The sequence below is a fragment of the Hemicordylus capensis genome, chromosome 1, assembly GCF_027244095.1.
Source record: "Hemicordylus capensis ecotype Gifberg chromosome 1, rHemCap1.1.pri, whole genome shotgun sequence".
In the NCBI taxonomy this organism is placed as follows: Eukaryota; Metazoa; Chordata; class Lepidosauria; order Squamata; family Cordylidae; genus Hemicordylus; species Hemicordylus capensis.
The window spans coordinates 202,707,809-202,726,786 of record NC_069657.1 but is presented as its reverse complement, the minus strand read 5'-3'; the positions used below and the strand labels follow the sequence as shown (position 1 = coordinate 202,726,786).

General features: G+C 39.4%; 1 protein-coding gene across 4 annotated transcripts in view; it reads left to right on the top strand.

Moving 5' to 3' along the window:
• Window positions 1-18,978, top strand: part of SESTD1 (SEC14 and spectrin domain containing 1) — a 96,027-nt gene that overhangs the window by 50,795 nt on the left and 26,254 nt on the right. For 3 of the 4 annotated variants that reach the window (XM_053269166.1, XM_053269136.1, XM_053269146.1), the window contains exons 6-11: window positions 215-305; window positions 2,641-2,754; window positions 10,951-11,064; window positions 11,204-11,301; window positions 13,967-14,022; window positions 15,519-15,730. In XM_053269166.1, coding sequence (XP_053125141.1) covers window positions 215-305; window positions 2,641-2,754; window positions 10,951-11,064; window positions 11,204-11,301; window positions 13,967-14,022; window positions 15,519-15,730 — 685 coding nt within the window. The remainder of the gene's footprint in view (window positions 1-214; window positions 306-2,640; window positions 2,755-10,950; window positions 11,065-11,203; window positions 11,302-13,966; window positions 14,023-15,518; window positions 15,731-18,978) is intronic. The other variant, XM_053269156.1, reaches the window with a different exon arrangement.

The following is an 18,978-nucleotide window of genomic DNA, read 5'->3' as shown; positions in this document are numbered from 1 at the left end:
GGCACAGCTGCAATTAAATTGGTATAACAGATTACTAGAGGAAGTGGTGAGGGGCATATTTATGTATGTATGTAATCATATGTATATACCACTTGATAACATCTCTAGACTAGATTACCACCAAGAGCTGCTTAAGCAAGTAACTAGGTGGTAACAGATATTAAAATACCTAAACGTTGTCCTTATGTGTTTGTATATGTGGCGTGTTTTACAGTGAAAAGTGTAAAGCCAGAGGATTTACTGTTATAGTGGATGGTAGAAAATCTCAATGGAATGTTGTGAAGACTGTCGTGTTAATGCTACAGGTAAGATGCTTTTCTTGAAGCAAATAGTTTGTTTTTGTAGTACAAATAGTTTGTAGCAAATAATTAATCAATCTTATTAAACAAGTTGTAGAGGGGTGTTTGTGTATGTGTTCTATGGAAATAACTCTGTTTCATATACTCATGTGGAGGGTAGATGAGAGGTATGTTTCTATTCCCTACCCAGTTATGTTAAATTGGCTCAGTTATGCCTTGCAAATGTGAAATGCTGCAGTAATATTCAGTAGCCAACAATGGACATAAAAAATGCCACCCAAGAGTATTTTATAGAAATTGAGAGTGTCATGAAGCTATATGGGCCCCTATCCAGGATTTCTTTGCATCCTGAGGAATTGGACAGTTCAGGCCTTGTCTTTAGGACTATGCTACTTCAGAAGAGGAGAACCATATACCATTTTCCCCCCTTACACATATCCAGTCACCCTGAAGTTGTTCCCACCATCTTGTCTTGATATGTAAAACTTTCAGCAGTCACCAACACTTCTCATTTTCACTTTCAGTCTAAAGCAAGGATAATTTACCTTATATTCAGAAGCATAGGTAGCCATGTTGCTCATTAGAAGAAAAATACAATCAAAAGTTCTGTAGAATAGAAAGCTCACTGTCCAATGCTTTGTTCCTCTTAAGGTTAGTCCTAATAAAAGTATTACTTTGCTATAGATTGTAGTGCATACAGAAGCTATGTATTCTAGAACTAGATTTCTCTAGAAATCTTAAAGAATTGCTTTAGGTGGTACAAATTACAGTAATGGGATTAATTTTCTTTGCCTTTATAAGCTCAAACAAAGCCATTGTCATATCTCTTTCTAGAGTACTGTGTTCCATTCTTTTTTCTCATATAGGATTTGTGTGTTCCATTTTTATTTATTTATTTTGAACAGGTGAGAAGGGTTTTTAAAACAACATTGGAGAAATAAGCCTACATAGCTAGCTTTAAAATATGTATAAAATTGGGGGGAGGAGGTAAAACTGCTGAATTAGAAAGCCACAGCTAAATAGCAGAGTGTCCTAGTCTTGATTCTACTTGACTGAACTGTTCTCTTCTTTAAGTGTTGCTTTTTCTGAAGAGTCCAAAGTGAAACTCGCTTGTTTTTATGAAAATATTTTCATAGATGTTGACTTAATTAGGTTTGGCATTTTGATCCCAAGCCACTTTTTTTCAAGTGGCAAGACATACTGCATTCCTCTTTCTTTTAGTTCTTTATGAATGCTCTTTTACAGGATGTGTGCTGTCAAGGTCACTGAATAATAAGCACTTTGTTTTCACCACCTGTCTAGTTAATATGTTGCATGTTGTGTGTGTTTTCACATAGAGAGGCAGAATTGAGAAGCAACTTGACAGGCAGAGGAAACAACTCTGAACTGCAAGCAATTGTAAACTCTTCTTAGCTGTGTGGATTAGGACTATTTTATTGGCTAGATTATTGGAATATAGGATTTGAACAGTCTCTAAAGGCAATGCCCTTATAATGTAATTTGTCCTATGGAACAGAGTGACCTGCATTTTTATGGGTACTGCTTAAATAATATGAGTACTTAACTAGTTTGGAGACTTTGGGCTTTTTATCTTAAGAGAAATTTATGATCCTCTGATACAAAGCATAGTATAAAAGAGCATACTTCACAGTTTCTTAAAATTCCATTTTGAAGATGGTGCAGATGTATTAGCTGTTACTTTCTTTAATGTGTCAAATGGCCCATGGAGTCTGTCTCGCTCCTTGTTATTACCTGTGGGTTCTGAATTCTTGAGATGCAGACTAAGAAGTGCCAGGTCTGCAGCTGTTGTTCCTATAAATAATATTGAAATGTATGCAAGGTTCTCTCTATAGATTGCTATACAGTAACCAATGTGACACAGATGTTTTGTGCTCTATAACAGGCTTCCCCAACCGGTAGCCCTCCAGATGTTGCTGAACTACAACTCCCAGCACCCCAGCCACAATTTATTGTGGCTGAGTATGCTGGGAGTTGTAGTTCAATAACATCTGGAGGGCTGCAGATTGGGGAAGCCTGCTCTATAAGATGTGTATTACATTAATATACTTGCAGTCTAATGCAGTAGCACAGAGGTTCCCAACTCTCTGGTCCTCCAGAATTGTTGAACTACAACTCCCATCATTCCTAGCTGCAATTTGTGGCTGGGGATGATGGAAGATGTAGTTCAGCAACATCTGGAGGACCACAGGTTGGGAATGCTATAGCGTGTATATATATATATATATATATATATATATATATATATATATATATATATATATATTTATATGAGAGATATTCTGTAGTCAGAGTTTTGATTTTGTATTTTTCACCTACTTAGAACGTTGTTCCGGCTGAGGTATCCCTTGTTTGTGTAGTAAAACCAGATGAATTCTGGGACAAGAAAGTCACTCACTTTTGTTTTTGGAAAGAAAAAGATAGACTTGGATTTGAGGTATGTATATCTCATTTTTCTTCTGAACATTATAGTTATGCTACAACTCCGTGCAAGATTGATTTTGTTTTTTGTTAGTCAACAGATGTCAAAAAGTTCTTCTAAGTCCGCATATGCTTTAGTGTTATGAACACCTTGTGACATTTTCATTGAGTCTAATTTTGTGAATTGCCTCTGATTCCTGTGATGAAGACTAACTAGTTGACCTACTTCTTGCCCACTAAGATAATTTAAATATGTAGTTTTGTTTTGTGTATTACCCATTACATTTCTCTTATAGCCATTGAGAAATTAAAGTTGAATTAACAGTTGCATGTATTAGTAAAATTGAGTAGTGTCTAATGAATTCTAATTTACAAAGTAATTGCTTAATAAGTCATAGCCATATTTCATAACAGTACTTTGCTGGTCAATATATGATGTCCTTGCTTGGTTAGTAAGTATTGTTAATTCTTTATCTCTGTTCATGTGAAACATTCTTCATTTTCAGTTTAGGCAAAGAAATTCACTTAACCCCTTACTGCCTCAACTATATCTGTTGTGATGTGTGTTTTTTAATACCATGGGCACATTTAATTGTTGAGATAAAGTATACATGTTTCTTCATCAGAATGTCTTATAGTTGTGTAAACAGTTGGGGGTCAATCACACACACCCTGCTTTGCTCACTTTACCATTTCTGTCTCCTACTCATGCCCATGGTAGAATGTCAGTACAGCATGTGCAACGCTGTTATCTAGCAGCTCTTTGATTAGAGGACACCCTCTGTACCATTGACTTACAAGCTCTTTAATGCTAAAAGAGAGAGCCAGAGAGGCACTGCAGCTTTCATAGTAGTATTCTGTGCAAAACCTAATGCAGTGGCATACCAGCTGCATATGTGGCTGTATTGTCAGAGCAGAGGTACTTTGCCAGTTGTGGCTTTGCCCAGAACCAGTTGCTCATTATCCCCTAGTTACTACCAGTTACTACCAAATTAGACAAATCAGTTTGCAATGTGTCTTATGAGTCTTAATTTCATTAAACTAGGCAGGAATATAAATTGCATGAAAAGTGGTAGGGAAAAATTAAGCTTGTATGAGAGGTAGCTTGATGTTTCCTTTCTTTTTAAAACATCCAATAGGTAAACTAACGAATTGTTCTGCTTGGGAGCTAACATGGCACAATAGCTAAAAAGTGTGAGCTGGGAAGTCCCTGGTTTAAATTTGATCTCAACTATGAACTCTAGCCTTAGGTAAAATAAGCTCATACCCACATCGAGAGAGAATGAAGCTATTCACACATGCAGGCAAACCTGGTTAAAGAAAGCCCAGCCCGATTTTGCCTGCACATGTGTACCGCCAGGATTGGGCCCGATCCTGGCAGCACCTCAGCATCGAACCCACTTCCACAGCCACCCTGTAAAACGAGGTTAGTGTGAGTGCTCTCAAGTCTGTTTCTCTGATTGTCTGCCAGCCGTGACTGCTTGCAGATGGCGGGGATCCTGGCCAGCTCCAGGGAGGGGGATCCCCATAATGCACTCGTGCGGTACATTATTGGAGCTCCGGGGGTGGGGGCGAGGCTACATGTCCTGGCACGCTGACACTTAGCAGAGGTGAGCTGGTCTTGTGGTAGCAAGCATGAATTGTCCCCTTAGCTAAGCAGGGTCCACCCTGGTTGCATATGAATGGGAGACTAGATGTGTGAGCACTGTAAGATGTTCCTTCAGGGGATGGAGCCGCTCTGGGAAGAGCAGAAGGTTTCAAGTTCCCTCCCTGGCATCTCCAAGATAGGGCTGAGAGAGATTCCTGCCTGCAACCTTGGAGAAGCCACTACCAGTCTGTGAAGACAATACTGAGCTAGAAAGATCTATGGTCTGACTCAGTATATGGCAGCTTCTTATGTCCCTATGACACACCCTGCCCCAAGCTACTGGCAGCAGCCAGTAATCATTTGGGCAGGCGCTCCGCCCGCCAAAGAGGGAGCCCACGATCATATGTGGGGAGGTAAGTGGCTTTCTCCCCAGTAACTTGCTTGCCCTTTCTCACTGCTCGTGAAAAAGGGCTCTTTATGTTATCTTAGCTTATAGTGTTGTTGTAAAGATTGCCAGTGCTATATAAATGAGAAATGTTTGCACTTAAAAGCACTATATAAATAGTCAGCCTTCAACCATCTGTGCTGATGTGGTGGGTGTGTTACAGTAAGTAACCATGCTTAGCCTGTGTGTCAAGCATTTGGAGAGGAAAACAAATGAGGGGAGCTCTGCCTGAAAAACCAATAAGCACAGGAGAAAGACAGCAGCATGTTGGCTGTATACATTGTATGAAGGAGATGGATCGTGCTATTTCCTAACACAAGTGAAAATGTCCTTGCTTTTCTGGGATTGACTAATTCTTGTGAAACAGGTTTAGATCCTCATAACCATAAGCATGGTTATGTGTCTCAGTAGACTTAGTTCTTGAGGTTTATGTGACAGGAAAGAAAAGCCTAACAGCCATCTATCTCTTCAATGAGATACAAAATTGGAAGTTGTTCTGTAGAGGATTATTCCATGCAATTTGTCGCTTGTTTTAATCTCTAATGATTGCGGAAATTGCAGGCCTCATTAGTTTGAATCTACTCTGATTTTTAAAAAAATTAAAAAATCCTACTTGACTGATGCTCTTTATTTGTCTTGGGCATCTTTCCAGATGAATTAGCAAAATGCCTAAAGTAAAAATCTGATGTACTAATGAGGCTGGGATAATATCCAGATTCTAGCCCTTTCAGAAATGTGGACAGTATTTATTATTTGACTTGAAGGACTGATTCAATATCATTCATTTAATCATAAAAAGGTATTTAATTAAATTCAGTAAAGAGAGGCATTTAATTAAGAATGTTGTGGTGGCCATATGGATAATTTCAACTGCTAAAACTTCAGTTATTAACATAAAACAGAGTGTGTTTAAACTATAAAAAATATTGCAGTGAAATTTTGGTGCACCTGTTTCAGTAATTGAGTTACTCTGTAGTCAAAAATGCTACAGAAAACTAGAGAACTAATTAATGTGCTTTTAAATGGAAGTGTTCAATTGTGTTGTGCCTGTGATACGTTCACTATAGGATATTTTCATGGATAAAAGTATGAATATGTGTGGTTGGACAAGAAAACACTCACTTCTTTGTGAGCACCATGCACTCCCACTGTGGGATCTGCACAGAATTGAGATCAGAATCTTTCAGATCATAGCATAACAGCAGTCTCTGAGCCCTACATGCAATAGCACATGGCTAAGTAGATATGACTGAGATTTTTCAGTTCCTCTTCAACCACCACAGCAGAAACATCTATTGGAACATGCGAGTGTGTTTGGCCCTGACCTAACACAAAACCCCAAAGCAAACAGTTATTCAGTGGTCTTCATTTTCTTTCTCACAATTTTTTAATCCCCCTGTCATGTGCCCCTTCTTGTTCTGTGCTTTATTAGCCTTTAAGGCTTCTCAGTGGTGCAATCATTGCTGTCGTAATAGAGTCCATTCACCTTGCTGCTGGTAGTCCTCTTATTTTCTTTCCTTCAGCTTTTCTAAGCATTATGGACTTCTCAAGGGAGCTGGGTTTTCACATAATTTGTCCGAAGTATGATAGTTTGAGCCTAGAGTGAGGCACAAGTGTGTGTGAGTGAGTGTCTGTCTATCTGTCTTGTCTGTCTGTCTCAATCTATATATCTAGAGAGAGAGAGAGAGAGAGAGAGAGAGAGAGAACGAACACACATACACACACAGTGTATATATTGTATGTATATATAAAAATCTGTAATATTTTTGTACTAGATGGAAAACTCTGTCGAAGTGCTCTGATATTTTGTGTTGAAAAATCTCTATTGTTCATGAGATTGTTGAGCTACAGGTATATATAGGTCTCCCTTTTGCACAAACATAAGGTACTTCTGTTTGTTACAATTGTTGATCAAATATATAGTCCAAACCCAGATAAAAGGGTCCTTAAAAGTAGATATTGATACAGCTGTGTGTGTGTACACGTACACACACATGTGCACACAAACTATTACACACCATGTGCAGATTTTAATCGCAGCCGTACAGAATTTGGCCACCAGATGTGAAACGTCGGTGTATTTTGTCAGGGGGGAAAAGTTTCTATAAAACTAGTCAGTTATTTGGGTATCTAAAAACAAGAGGAGCAACGTATCTAAAACACAAATCATGATAGAAAGAACAACACAAAAGCACATGGCCAACTGGCTCAGCATTGCCATTCCCACCAAGACACAGTCTCTCCAGATAGGAGACTCTCCTAAACCTACCCTCTAATACTACAGAAGGATAAGATACTTCTGTTTGTGGAATGACTTGGGATCAGGAAGAAAACAGCATCACTGAAGCTACCTTCAAGACTTATTTTAAAACAGATCCAGAACATTTTGTGGGCAGAGATATATTCAGATTGGCTTCCTTTTTTATGATTGCTTTACATTGGACAGCATCTAGCCAAAGTTGAGCACTTTGAAGTCCCAGAGGTTTCTGTAGGAAAGCCAAGCAACTGCTTAAATGTCTGCAGTTGTGAACAAGAGACTTGAGGGCTTAAATTTGGCTGTATTCTGCCCATGGGTATTGCCTTCTGCAGGCTCCTTAGCTTATGTGATAATGGCATAGTCATTAGCAGAATTGTAGAATGTAATAACTTCATGAAATTCACTTTTTTTCCCCCAAGGATGAAGAGCTTTGCTGCTTCAGCAGAATAAGCAAAACTGTAGCTGTCTGATCATAAGAGGATGTTCTTAAAAGGAAGAGAGCCACTGGGGAAATTGTTTAGAGCAAAGTTCAAACCCATCATCACCATTCTTGTTCACCATGAATAGCACCATAGGGGTGGGCAAAGGAAGCCAAAGGGAAATAGAAACCTCTGACATTAATATTAATGCTGTTTTGTCCCTGCAACCATCTGTCCACTTCTTTCCTTATTCTCTAAGGAAGTTTAATCTTTTCATAATTAATTAATATTGCACCCTAGTCTTTTGCCAAATAAGTCATTTGAACTCAGGTGTGTACATATCAGTATATTGGATTTGATTTAAAAATTAACATTAGAACTGGAAACCATGCAAAATTGTATTTTCTATCTTATTACCACTTGAGCATATTGTGAAAAGTAAGTGTAAATTCATATAAGGAGCAAGGAAACAAGCATTCGTCTTGAATGGCCAAGTTGCAGATGAAAGACTGGTCTGTGACCGTAATAAACAATCTATCTATCTATCAGATGAAAGAAGCTAAGAATGATATTTTATGGTGGTTAATGGGATATATAAAGGAAAAGTAGTCCTTTGTTTTGAGATACTGCTGAGGCAAAGAGGATGGATGAAGCTTAAACACATCTTTTGATGCTTTAAGCAGGATGCCTCAACAATTTGGAAATGATTAAGCTGTAAGTTATATGTGAGGCTCATCTTGAATTTATTTACGGATATCAGATTACCAAAAGGTGTGGGTTTTTCTTAATGGACAATCTTTCTCATTGGAGAAAAGTTGAAGCAATTTAAATTTTCAAGTCAGTATTTGAAATGTGGGCATTCATTGATAATCCCTGTTGAGAGATAGCGCAGGGGGAGATGCCTAAGGCTACTATGCATGTTTGAAGCATGCAGTCCCATTCAAAAACCATATGGGATGAGGTATGGGGGCTCCTTTTGAAGAAGAAGAAGAGTCCAGTGTCTGTATGGATGTTTAGCCCTTGGTCACGGGGCTTCCTTAGAATTGTCACCCTTATTTCTTGGTGATATTGAACATTATTTATATTGCATAGAGTCAAACATAACTGTAGACTAAATCCACTGAAAGCGGATTTACCAGAGCTTTAAAAAGCCCAAAGAGGCCTTTCTCTTACAAACCAGGTAGTCTCTTCAGCCATGCTGCTAGCATCTACAATATTACATAAACTAGTATGTGTATAGATACAGTACATAAATCAATTGTGTCCCTGAAGCTTCGACTACATTTTCTCAGAAGATCCTCTGTACTGAACTTGTCTATTTTGAGTGTAATGGAACCCCTGTATTGTAGAAATTGAAATTTTCAACTTTTCTAGACATAAGCTAATGAAAATAAAAACAGCACTAACTGCAGATGGCTAAGGAAGTGTATATTGGTCATGTTGGACAAGTCTTTCTGAAACAGTTAACTACTTAGACTGGAGTAGTGACTCAGGTGCCAGTGTTTCAGTGTATGCACTTGACAGGAAAACTGTTGAATCTTCAGTTTGTGCAAAATAAACACTTAGCATGTCCATTTGGTCACTTGGGTAAATATTTTTCTGCAGTATGAAAAAATGCCTTTCAACTTCAAGGGTGTTCATGTTATCAGGGTATCACTATGCATGGTACAAACAAGCAAGCAGAGAGGAGGAGGGTTCTAATTTCCTAGCTTAGGAATGTTGGTTTTTAATAAAGTTGAAATTCTTCTAGAGCTTCAATGGGTGGGAAAGCAGTAGGGATTTCTCTGCCATTCTACTACAGAAATGAAGAATTACATGTAAGCAATAAATCCAGCACCTTCTAATGCATGCTCGCAGCAAAACTTCATTTCACATCCATGTATTAACTAACATACTGAAATATAATTTATTTAGTTTACTAGTTGTATGCTTTGGTGTGTTATAAATGTACTCTGAAAACCAGCAAATCATACTTAATAATGTGCTACAAAATACCTCTTGGTTTTCTTACTGATCTAGTAAGTGTGTTCAGGGACTATTTTTTATTATTTGTTTATTTGATTTGTATAGCCTTCCAAAAGTAGCTCCGGGAGGTTTACATAAAAATAAAAAATACATGAAAATTAAAATAAAAAGCCAATTACCTCATGTGGTGGGGGAGAGGAGGGCATTACTAAGCTTGGAACTAAATGTTGCATGGCCAACCTTTTTGTTTTGAAACCCTGACCACTGCTTCTTTGCTATTAGGAGTGACAATTTGCAAGGGCGAAGTGGAGGGTGATGTGAGGGGTACTTAACTCTTTCCCCCACCTACTGCTTTCCCCCTGCTGCTCGGGTTGGGTTGGTAAAAAAACCCAGTCATTTTTCCCACCGCCTCGTTGTTGGACAAAGGTTTGGGGAAAATAAGCCTAGGAACTAGATGAGTGGAGGATTTGCAGGCGGAAGTCTTAAACGCCCTGCCTGCCCTGTCCTAGTTCTCCTTGCAGATCATCCTCTCCTAATGTTACTTAGCAGGGAAGGTATGACAGCTTGGATGACAAAACATGACCTGGTTGCAGAACCTCTATTTCTGGCCTATGACTGCAACCCTAAACACATTTACTAGGTCTGTTCTGTTCAAGGATTTGGCTTCATAGCCTTGAAAGTTGAACCATATGCACCTAGCTCCATTCAGAGGCTGCTGCTTTCCCCCTTCTTCTCCCCATGTAGAGTGGTTTGTGCATAGCACTGGGGAGGGCCATTAAAGGAAAGTGAAGCTGTGGGAAGCTCCATTGGGGATGTGAAAGTCACACAAAGTGCTGGGGGAAATAGTCCTTCCCAGCACTTTCCCCAGGATTGCATTTCCCATTGTTCCATGCACATCATCTAATGCAACTTCCATGATATCACTGGTGCTTCCTGAGACTGCAGAGCTCTTTAAGGACTTCCCCCTCCTTATTATGCACAAACCACTTTGCACAGGGGTAAGCAGGTGGAGCAGTTGCCTCTGTGCAGGGCTGGGACAAAATGCAAATGATTTGGCTTTGATGCTAGATCAATGCATGGGCCTACCATTTACTAAGGAGCAAGTTTTATTAAACTTGGTAGGACCTCTGTCTTGGTAAACATATTCATAGCATTGTTAGTCAGCAGCCATTGAGTTGAACAGAGGTCCTCCATTTTCAAGCCCGCACAGTAAGATGATGGATTATTGTACTAAAAAATTATCTGCCTTGCTTCTGAAAGAGAAGTCATGACAAGTTACTGTGTGGTGCCATAGAAGTTGTAGCAATTTAGACTACATTCTTTTGGACAGAACTTTAATTTGTGGTTGTTGTTTTTTAAATCAAGGATATTGTTTAAAGAAGCTCAAGACAATCTTTGTATAAAAGGTTTTTTAAAAAACCTATTTCAATGGAATTTAAAAACAACCTGCTTGTTTATGTTAAGGTTTAGTGTTTAATTTTGTGACCCAATTCCCTAAACTATTACTTAATTGTACCTCTTTAAATGTATTCATACAGGTTATTTTAGTATCTGCCAACAAGCTGACTCGATACATAGAACCATGCCAGCTGACAGAAGATTTCGGAGGGAGTCTTACATATGATCACATGGATTGGCTGAACAAGAGGCTGGTCAGTTTCTTGCGAATGTTTGTTTTGGTTTCTTTCAGTAGGCTTTTCATAGCCCCCTTTAAACAAGACAAGCAGTACTGTTCTTGATCTTCTGCAAACACTAGATTATAAAACTTAATCTCAAAATTGATTTATATAGGCATTTGAAAAATTTACAAAAGAATCTACATCCTTACTGGATGAGCTTGCCTTAATCAACAGTGGAAGCGATAAAGGAAACCAGCAGGAGAAAGAAAGGTAATTCTGTTCCTTGTCTTCATGCCCATTTAAACAAGAATAAAATCCTGTTTTTTAGTAGTGTAGACTGTAGCTCATTGAATGGTCAGTTGTGACCGCATGGGTGTGTTAAAGAGCAGTACTAAGGGAAATGCTGGATTTGTCAAATGTGTTAAGCACATGCTGGAAGCATGCATTAACAACAAACAACAACAAATATTTATATACTGCTCTTCAACAAAATGTTCCAAAACGGTTTGCACAGAGAAATAATAAGTAAGTAAAATTGATCCCTGTCCCCAAAGGGCTCACAAACTAAAAAAAACACATGATAGACACTAGCAACAGTCACTGGAGGTACTGTCCTGGGGGTGGATAGGGCCAGTTACTCTCCCCCTGCTCAATAAAGAGAATCACCATGTTAAAAGGGTGCCTCTTTGCCCAGTTAGCAGGGGTAATTGGAAGGTTAAGCAGAGATGGGTGGAAAATTTTCCAATATGGAATTTCATTGGCCGACATCCAGACTAGCATTGTACACATGCAAGCAGTGCAAGTTCCGGACCAGCTCTGTGTTGTCATTTGAATGGGGGAAGGAATGAGGTGGTCATGTGGTCATCAGGGACCTATTTTGGTGACACACAGTGGACTTTAAAAGGAAGGGGCAATTGGCCTGTTGGGTGCATCACCAAAAGAGGTCCCTGAGGGTCACATGATGCCCCCCCCCCCAATTTCTTCCCCTGCTCAGTTGACAGTGCAGCGCTAGTCTGGAACTGACATTAAGAACATAAGAATATCCCTGCTGGATCAGGTTCAAGGCCCATTTAGTCCCACATCCTGTTTCACACAGTGGCCCACCAGATGCCGTTGGAAGCCCCAGGCAGGAGTTGAGGGCATGCCCTCTCTCCTGCTGTTACTTTCCTGCAACTGGTACTCAGAGACATGCTTCCTTTGAAGCTGGAGGTGGCCTATAACCCTCCAACTAGTAGCCAATGATCTACCTCTCCTCCATGAAGTTATCCAAACCCCTCTTAAAGCTATCCAGCTTGTTGGCTGTCACCACATCTTGTGGCAGAGAATTCCACAAGCTGATTATGTGTTGTGTGAAAAAGTACTTCCGTTTGTTGGTCCTAGATTTCCTGGCAATCAATTTCATGGAGTGACCCCTGGTTCTAGTGTTATGTAAGAGGGAGAAGAATTTCTCTCTGTCTACTTTCTCCACACCATGCATTATTTTATAGACCTCTATCATGTCTCCCCACAGTTGTCTTTTTTCTAAACTACAAAGCCCCGGTGTTGTAGCCTTGCCTCATAAGAAAGGTGCTCTATGCCCATGATCCTCTTGGTTTCCCTCTTCTGCACCTTTTCCAGTTCTACAATGTCCTTTTTTAGATGTGGTGACCAGAACTGTACGTAGTACTCCAGGTGTGGCCGCGCTATGGTTTTGTATAAGGGCATTATAATATTAGCAGTTTTGTTTTCAATCCCCTTCCTAATGATCCCTAGCATGGAATTGGCCTTTTTCACATCTGCCACACGTTGAGTCGACACTTTCAATGAGCTGTCCGCCACGACCCCAAAATCCCTCTCCTAGTCAGTCACCGACATTGTTGCATGTGCACATTGCTAGTCCAGATGTCCAGGATGGTTTCATACAATTCATTGGAAACAATGAATAGATGTTAGTGCAATATTCGGCAAGTTCAGCAATTTCAAATTTGTGATTAATGTTTTTCAGATTATCTTTAGGAAGTGAGTGAGAGGGTCCATGTGCTTTATGTACCGGTGTTTGAGGGGGTACATTTGTGTTATTGATTTGTTTCCAATAAAAAATGATATAAAACTGATTTTGTTTCAATATAACAATTAAAGCACACACAGTGACTTCATTGATTTCTCCCACATCCCCATAAAATATTTCACTCTTTGACTACTTGAAAAGGTTTGGGGGTAAAGTGTGGGAAATTAATATGGTGGAGGTGTTAAGGCATATCTGTTCTTGTAGATGTCTGTCTTAAGCATGCTGGCTTCCATTTACACAACTAGTAAAATGGTTCACTGCAGCTGTTGCTTTCTGTACATTTGTGTCTCATTGTCTGCTCTTTCTGGTGTTTCCAAATCTGTACCTATGGGTAGCTATTTATTCTGAGGCCATTGTATTGCCCCTAGGAATTCATAGCTGTGGTGTCCAGTTGCCATCCAATTCCTAGGTCTCTGGCGGATTGTGAGATGCTCTGTTATCGGTGGTAGTAGTACCTGTTTTTTTTAATTTCATGGGGACTACTCAAGTTAACTTTGCACTAAGTTTAATCCAGCAAAAGGAATGGGGGAGACTCCAACCCTGACATCTTAAACCAGTTAGAATGGATACAGGTTTCCACATACCTTTGTCATGTTGGAGCATCGTGGTGTCTCCAAGATTTTTTGAGGCTGCTAGTGCTCACCCATCTTAGCCCCCAAATATGAAGCTTCCCAGCATTCCTGATATTTTGAAAATGTTCTCAGAATTTTTTTGGTAGTTGTCAAAGTTGACATCTCTATTTCAGTACAAATATTCATAGTGGAAAAATGAAAACAAATGATATTCTGTTAGTCACAGTTCTATAGCTAGATTCCTGTCTAAAGCATCTAACTAAGGATCCTATTTTCTGTACAAGTAACTAACAATAATTTACCTTTCCATTTCAAGGTCTATAGACATAAATTTCCTTCCATCTGTTGATCCTGAGACCGTTCTACAGACAGGTATAGTAAGCTGAAACAGGACCACAGTGGCATTATTACTGTGCAACTGATTTTATTAGTTCATATGGAAATTGACAGTTCATACTCCTAGGGTCTTATTTTTTGGGCCGTCAGCCAACTATAGTTCTCAGACAGTCAATTGTTTGGGTTTTTTTAAATGCATCATGGAATTTATTTCTTATTGGCATCTTAAAATAGTACTTTCCCCTCTACCTAATCCTGTTTTGTTTTATCCCAGTTGCAACTCCCCGTAACTGTTAAGAGCTGTTCACCAGTGGAATAGTCTGCCTCATACAATGGCAGGCTTTTTGTTATCTTTGTTTGAAAATCTCTAATGGCAACTCGTTGGCCATCTGTCGGATTGTGTAGCAGATTTCTACAGCGAGCAAGGGGTTTGGCTAGAAGACCGGAAAGGTCCCTTCCAACTCTAAATTTCTCTGATTTCTGAGAACAGAACTACATAGAAATAAAATACCAGTTTAGCTTTCTGCCGAAACTTATTCATTTTATTTTATTTAACATTTCTATCCCGCTCTTCCTCCAAGGAGCCCAGAGGAGTTCATGGTTATGTGTACCCTCACAACAACTCTGTGAGGTAGGTTAGGTTGAGAGATACATGACTGGCCCAGAGTCACCCAGTAAGTTTCATGGCTGAACTCGGGTCTCCCCGGTCCTAGTCCAACACTCTAACTACTAACCAATTGCTAATCAACCTCCTGAGAATGCTAAAAGGGTAATTTTGATTTTAAGCTTTTTAATAAGTAATCAAGTGGGAAGGATAATGGAGAGCATAGACTTGGAGAAATGCTAACATAATAATTCATTATGAAAATGGAAAAGACCATATAGATTTTCTAATAAGTTTCTAGTGGATGAAATGGGCAATTTTTGCTCATTTGTTCCTCAGCATCCAGATATTGTGCTTTAAAGAAGCACTTTTGGCAATATTGCATTTTCCCATCCAAATTTAAACACTCTTTGAACCATAGATTTCAATAGTAAAGTTAAACATCTGTTTAGCTCTCTAGTGTTGAGATCAGTAGGACTTAGAAATGTCCCAATTTGGCTTAACAGGGCCCAGTATATTTTTCTGCAAAAGTTATAATCTTTCCTTAGTTGATAGAGATGATTTATTTCAGTCTTTGACCAGCATAAGGTACAACAGATTTAGAAACAGTTTAAATCCTTAGTTAATTGGATCACTGAAATTTGGAGTGCCATCAGGTTATGTCAGTGCACAAGCACCAGTAGGATAGTTCCAGTGACATCATTAATGATGATGAGCAGTTTCCAGCTCACCCCACAACTACTCATGTTGTGCCGTAGCTGTAATGCCAAAGGAAACTTACACTGCAAAGGAACTTACACTGACTGGTCACAGGTCAGAATATGAAGGTGCCCCTTGTCAGTCTTTAGACTTTAAGTTGAGACGTTTGCAACCTGTAATTCTTTTTTTACCTGTCTGTGCCATATTTGATTATTCTTTATCATTAAAGGTCATGAATTGTTATCTGAATTGCAACAACGCCGCTTTAATGGTTCAGATGGGGGGGTCTCATGGTCTCCCATGGATGATGAACTGCTTGCTCAGCCCCAGGTTATGAAGCTGTTAGATTCACTCAGAGAACAATATACACGTTACCAAGAAGTATGCAGGCAGCGGAGCAAACGTACTCAGCTAGAAGAGATTCAACAGAAGGTAATGCAGGTAGGTGCCAAGCTCCACTTGATCTGTTTTACTTACTGTTAACAGGAACACTGATAAGTGTTGAGTCTCGTAATTAATGCTTCTAAAGAGAGGCTAGGGGTGGCAGCAAGAGGGCACTTTTAAAAGTAGGTGTAAGGTGCTTGCTTACCAGTCCTCGAAACACTGGCGCTCCCACCACCAGCTCCCTCGTGTGTGGCGGCAATGTGTTTCCAGAACTGATGTGGCCTCCACGGATGTGAAGAGATCACGCAAATGGTCTCTGTGCACCTGTGGAGGCTAGGTCAGTTCCGGAACCACGCCACTGCCACATAGGCAGGCTGCTGGGGGCAGCAACAGAGCTTTGAGGACTGGTAAGCACGTCACATTTTCTTTTAAAGTTGCCCTCTTGCCACCCCACCCCCCGTCCCAGTCACCCTTTTAAAAGCATTTTCAAACCAGGATTCCCCTTTGCTTGTAAACGGGAATCCTCACTAGATTCCCCTTTACAAGCATGACCCCTTGAACCACAGTGAACTGGTCCACCACGGACCAGGTTCGATTACGGACTGGCCCACCTTGGGTGACTGAACATTGAACCGGCCTAGTTTGTGGCAGACTGGTTCACTGTCAAAAGGTTCATACATATCCCTAACAGAAACTCCCTCAGGCTTTATTTGCATTTGTTTTTCTTTTTAAAAAGCTATTTTTAAGAGAAACTTTTGCTTCTATTTATCTAGTGACTAATACTTAAATACTAGTATATCTAGTGATTTAAATTCCAGAATAATATCTGTAGTACAAATCTGTTTCTGACTAGACTGAGTAAAAATCATTTTAATAAATTGTGTGCTTAAAGGTTGTAAAGGATTGGTTTGGTGCTTTGAAAATCATTATGTAATTGGCACTTTCAACACTTCTGCAGACTTTCTCACAATAGAGATAATAGAGGAAATAGCATCAATTTATTTCTTTCCCAAAGCTTATTAGATGTATGTATATATTTTAGCAGCTGTTCTGGGTAGAATGAATGCATGTGAACTGTTAATATGCATCCTTAACCTTCAAATGCTGACATTTCAAACCAAAGTGATGGGTGAGGAGGCAAGAAGTCAAATGATTTTACTTGGCAATATTCTTCATTTACTTAGATATAACAGTGAACAATTCTTTTTTCTGCTTTTACCCATGAAATTGTAAATATGTAGAACTTTGTCTTCACATGTGTCCCCCCCCCATCTTAAAAAAAGCAGGCCATTGCTACAAAAAGAAATTGGGGTTGAAAACATAGTTAGATATTGCAGGGGCCAAATAAACAGTATATTGGCCTCCTTTTCTGTGGTAGCTTGAATATTCAAATTATTTGAGCAATGATGGACTGATTGGAATGAAGTTTATAACCTAGTTTGGCAAACTGCCACCATTAATGCATTTAAATAGACTTGTTTACTGGGGCATCAACCTCAATTTGCATCATTCTGATTAGAAATTGTCATTCATTTGCTCTGTCTATGTTACTGAAGCTGCATAGCAAATGAACTAAACTGTGGTAGGCAATAAAATTGAGCATTCATCTGTATTTTGCACTTTGTTAATCAATTTGGAAGGTATCTGCTGAAGATACCTAAATACTGCGAGCGGGAGGTGATTTAAAAAGAAAAACATAATCGAACCTTGGGAGCACAAATGGATCACAAAAGCATATTATTAAGCCAGCTGTGCACTCATAGCAGGAGTGTGTTTTCTCTTGGTGATGAAAAGGGGAAACTGAACAGGCAGACACCAAAAGATGATATGTAGTATCATTTGGCTGGACAAACTGTAATTGCAGCACTGGAAGATACTTTCTCCCAGTGCAGGTTTGGCTGATAAGCTGCCTTTTCCTATTCAGGTACCACAATGTAGATGTCAATCAGCTTAAATTAATTGCCCAAGTATTTCATGTGGGTAAGCGCCATTTCGCTCTTAATTTTTTGTACTCTGATACAGATAATTAAATTAAAAATGTACACACCTTTTATATTAGGGTCGTACAGAGAAAAAATCCAGTCCACATCAATTATTATATTAGTTCTCTGATACAAATGGCTGCCAACTTAAGATTGATCTAGTCATTGGACTGAAACTGTGCATTGGCCTGTAGAAAATAATGGCAAACTATTAAAATGCCTATAGCTTTCTCTAAAGTCAGAATGGAATGAAACTTCTGGGAATGGTAACACTAATATTTTAGTGGTTCTAATAAATTCAATAAAATAAATAAATATAAATGGCCTTGTTTGTCCATTGAAACAAAGTTCACATGGATAGCCAAATGATATATGTCCAGAATTATAATATATTTTTAAACTTCAAAGGAGCTTCATGGAGATGCTAATTTGATCAAAGAGGCTTATTCAATCCTTTCCTCCCACACTGTTTTCCTTATCTTGCCTTCCAAAATTGCTACTAATTCAATGCAGGTAAAAACCACGTACCTGTCTCCTCCACACGCATGCATAGGAGGGACTAGAGATGCACATGAACAAATTGCAGCATTTAAAAGAGCTACAAAGTTTTGAATACACACAAAACAAATATCTTGGTGTATGTAGTTGTGTGTTGTTCAAAATACAGTGAATCTTCACGTGAGCAGCCCAGGCACTGGTGTTTCATAGCATAGACAGCAATATCTCTGTGTGAGCACCGAGGCTCTTGACGTTGCTGAAGCAACTCTTCAATTCTTCTGCACTGATCAAACCTGACTTGGAATACTGTGTCCAGTTCTGGGCCCCACATTTTAAGAAGAGCATTGATAAACTGGAATGGGTTCAAAGCAACAAAGATGTTTGGGGTCTGGAAACCAAGTCCTGCACGGAATGGTTGAACAAGCAGGGTATGTTTAGCCTGAAGAAGGGTAGACAATATTTGAAGGGATGCCACATAGAAGAAGCAGGCTTGTTTTCTGCTGCTCTTGAGCATGGCTGGAATCCATGGGTTGAAATGGCAAGGAAGCAGATTCAGGCAGGACATGAGGAAGAATTTCCTAACTGTAAGAGCTGTTCAACAGTGGAATCCTCTGCCTTGCGCAGAAATAGGCATCTCATCAGTATTCAAGCAGAGATTGGATCTGTCAGGGATGCTGTAGCAGTTTCCTGCACTGTGCAAGGGTCAGACTAGAAGACTTGCAGGGTCCCTCTATACTCTAATATTCTACGATTTTGGACACTCCTAAAGTGCAGCAGATGGAACTGCTGTAGTAGCAGGTAGAGATGTAACAAGGCTTTGTGCAT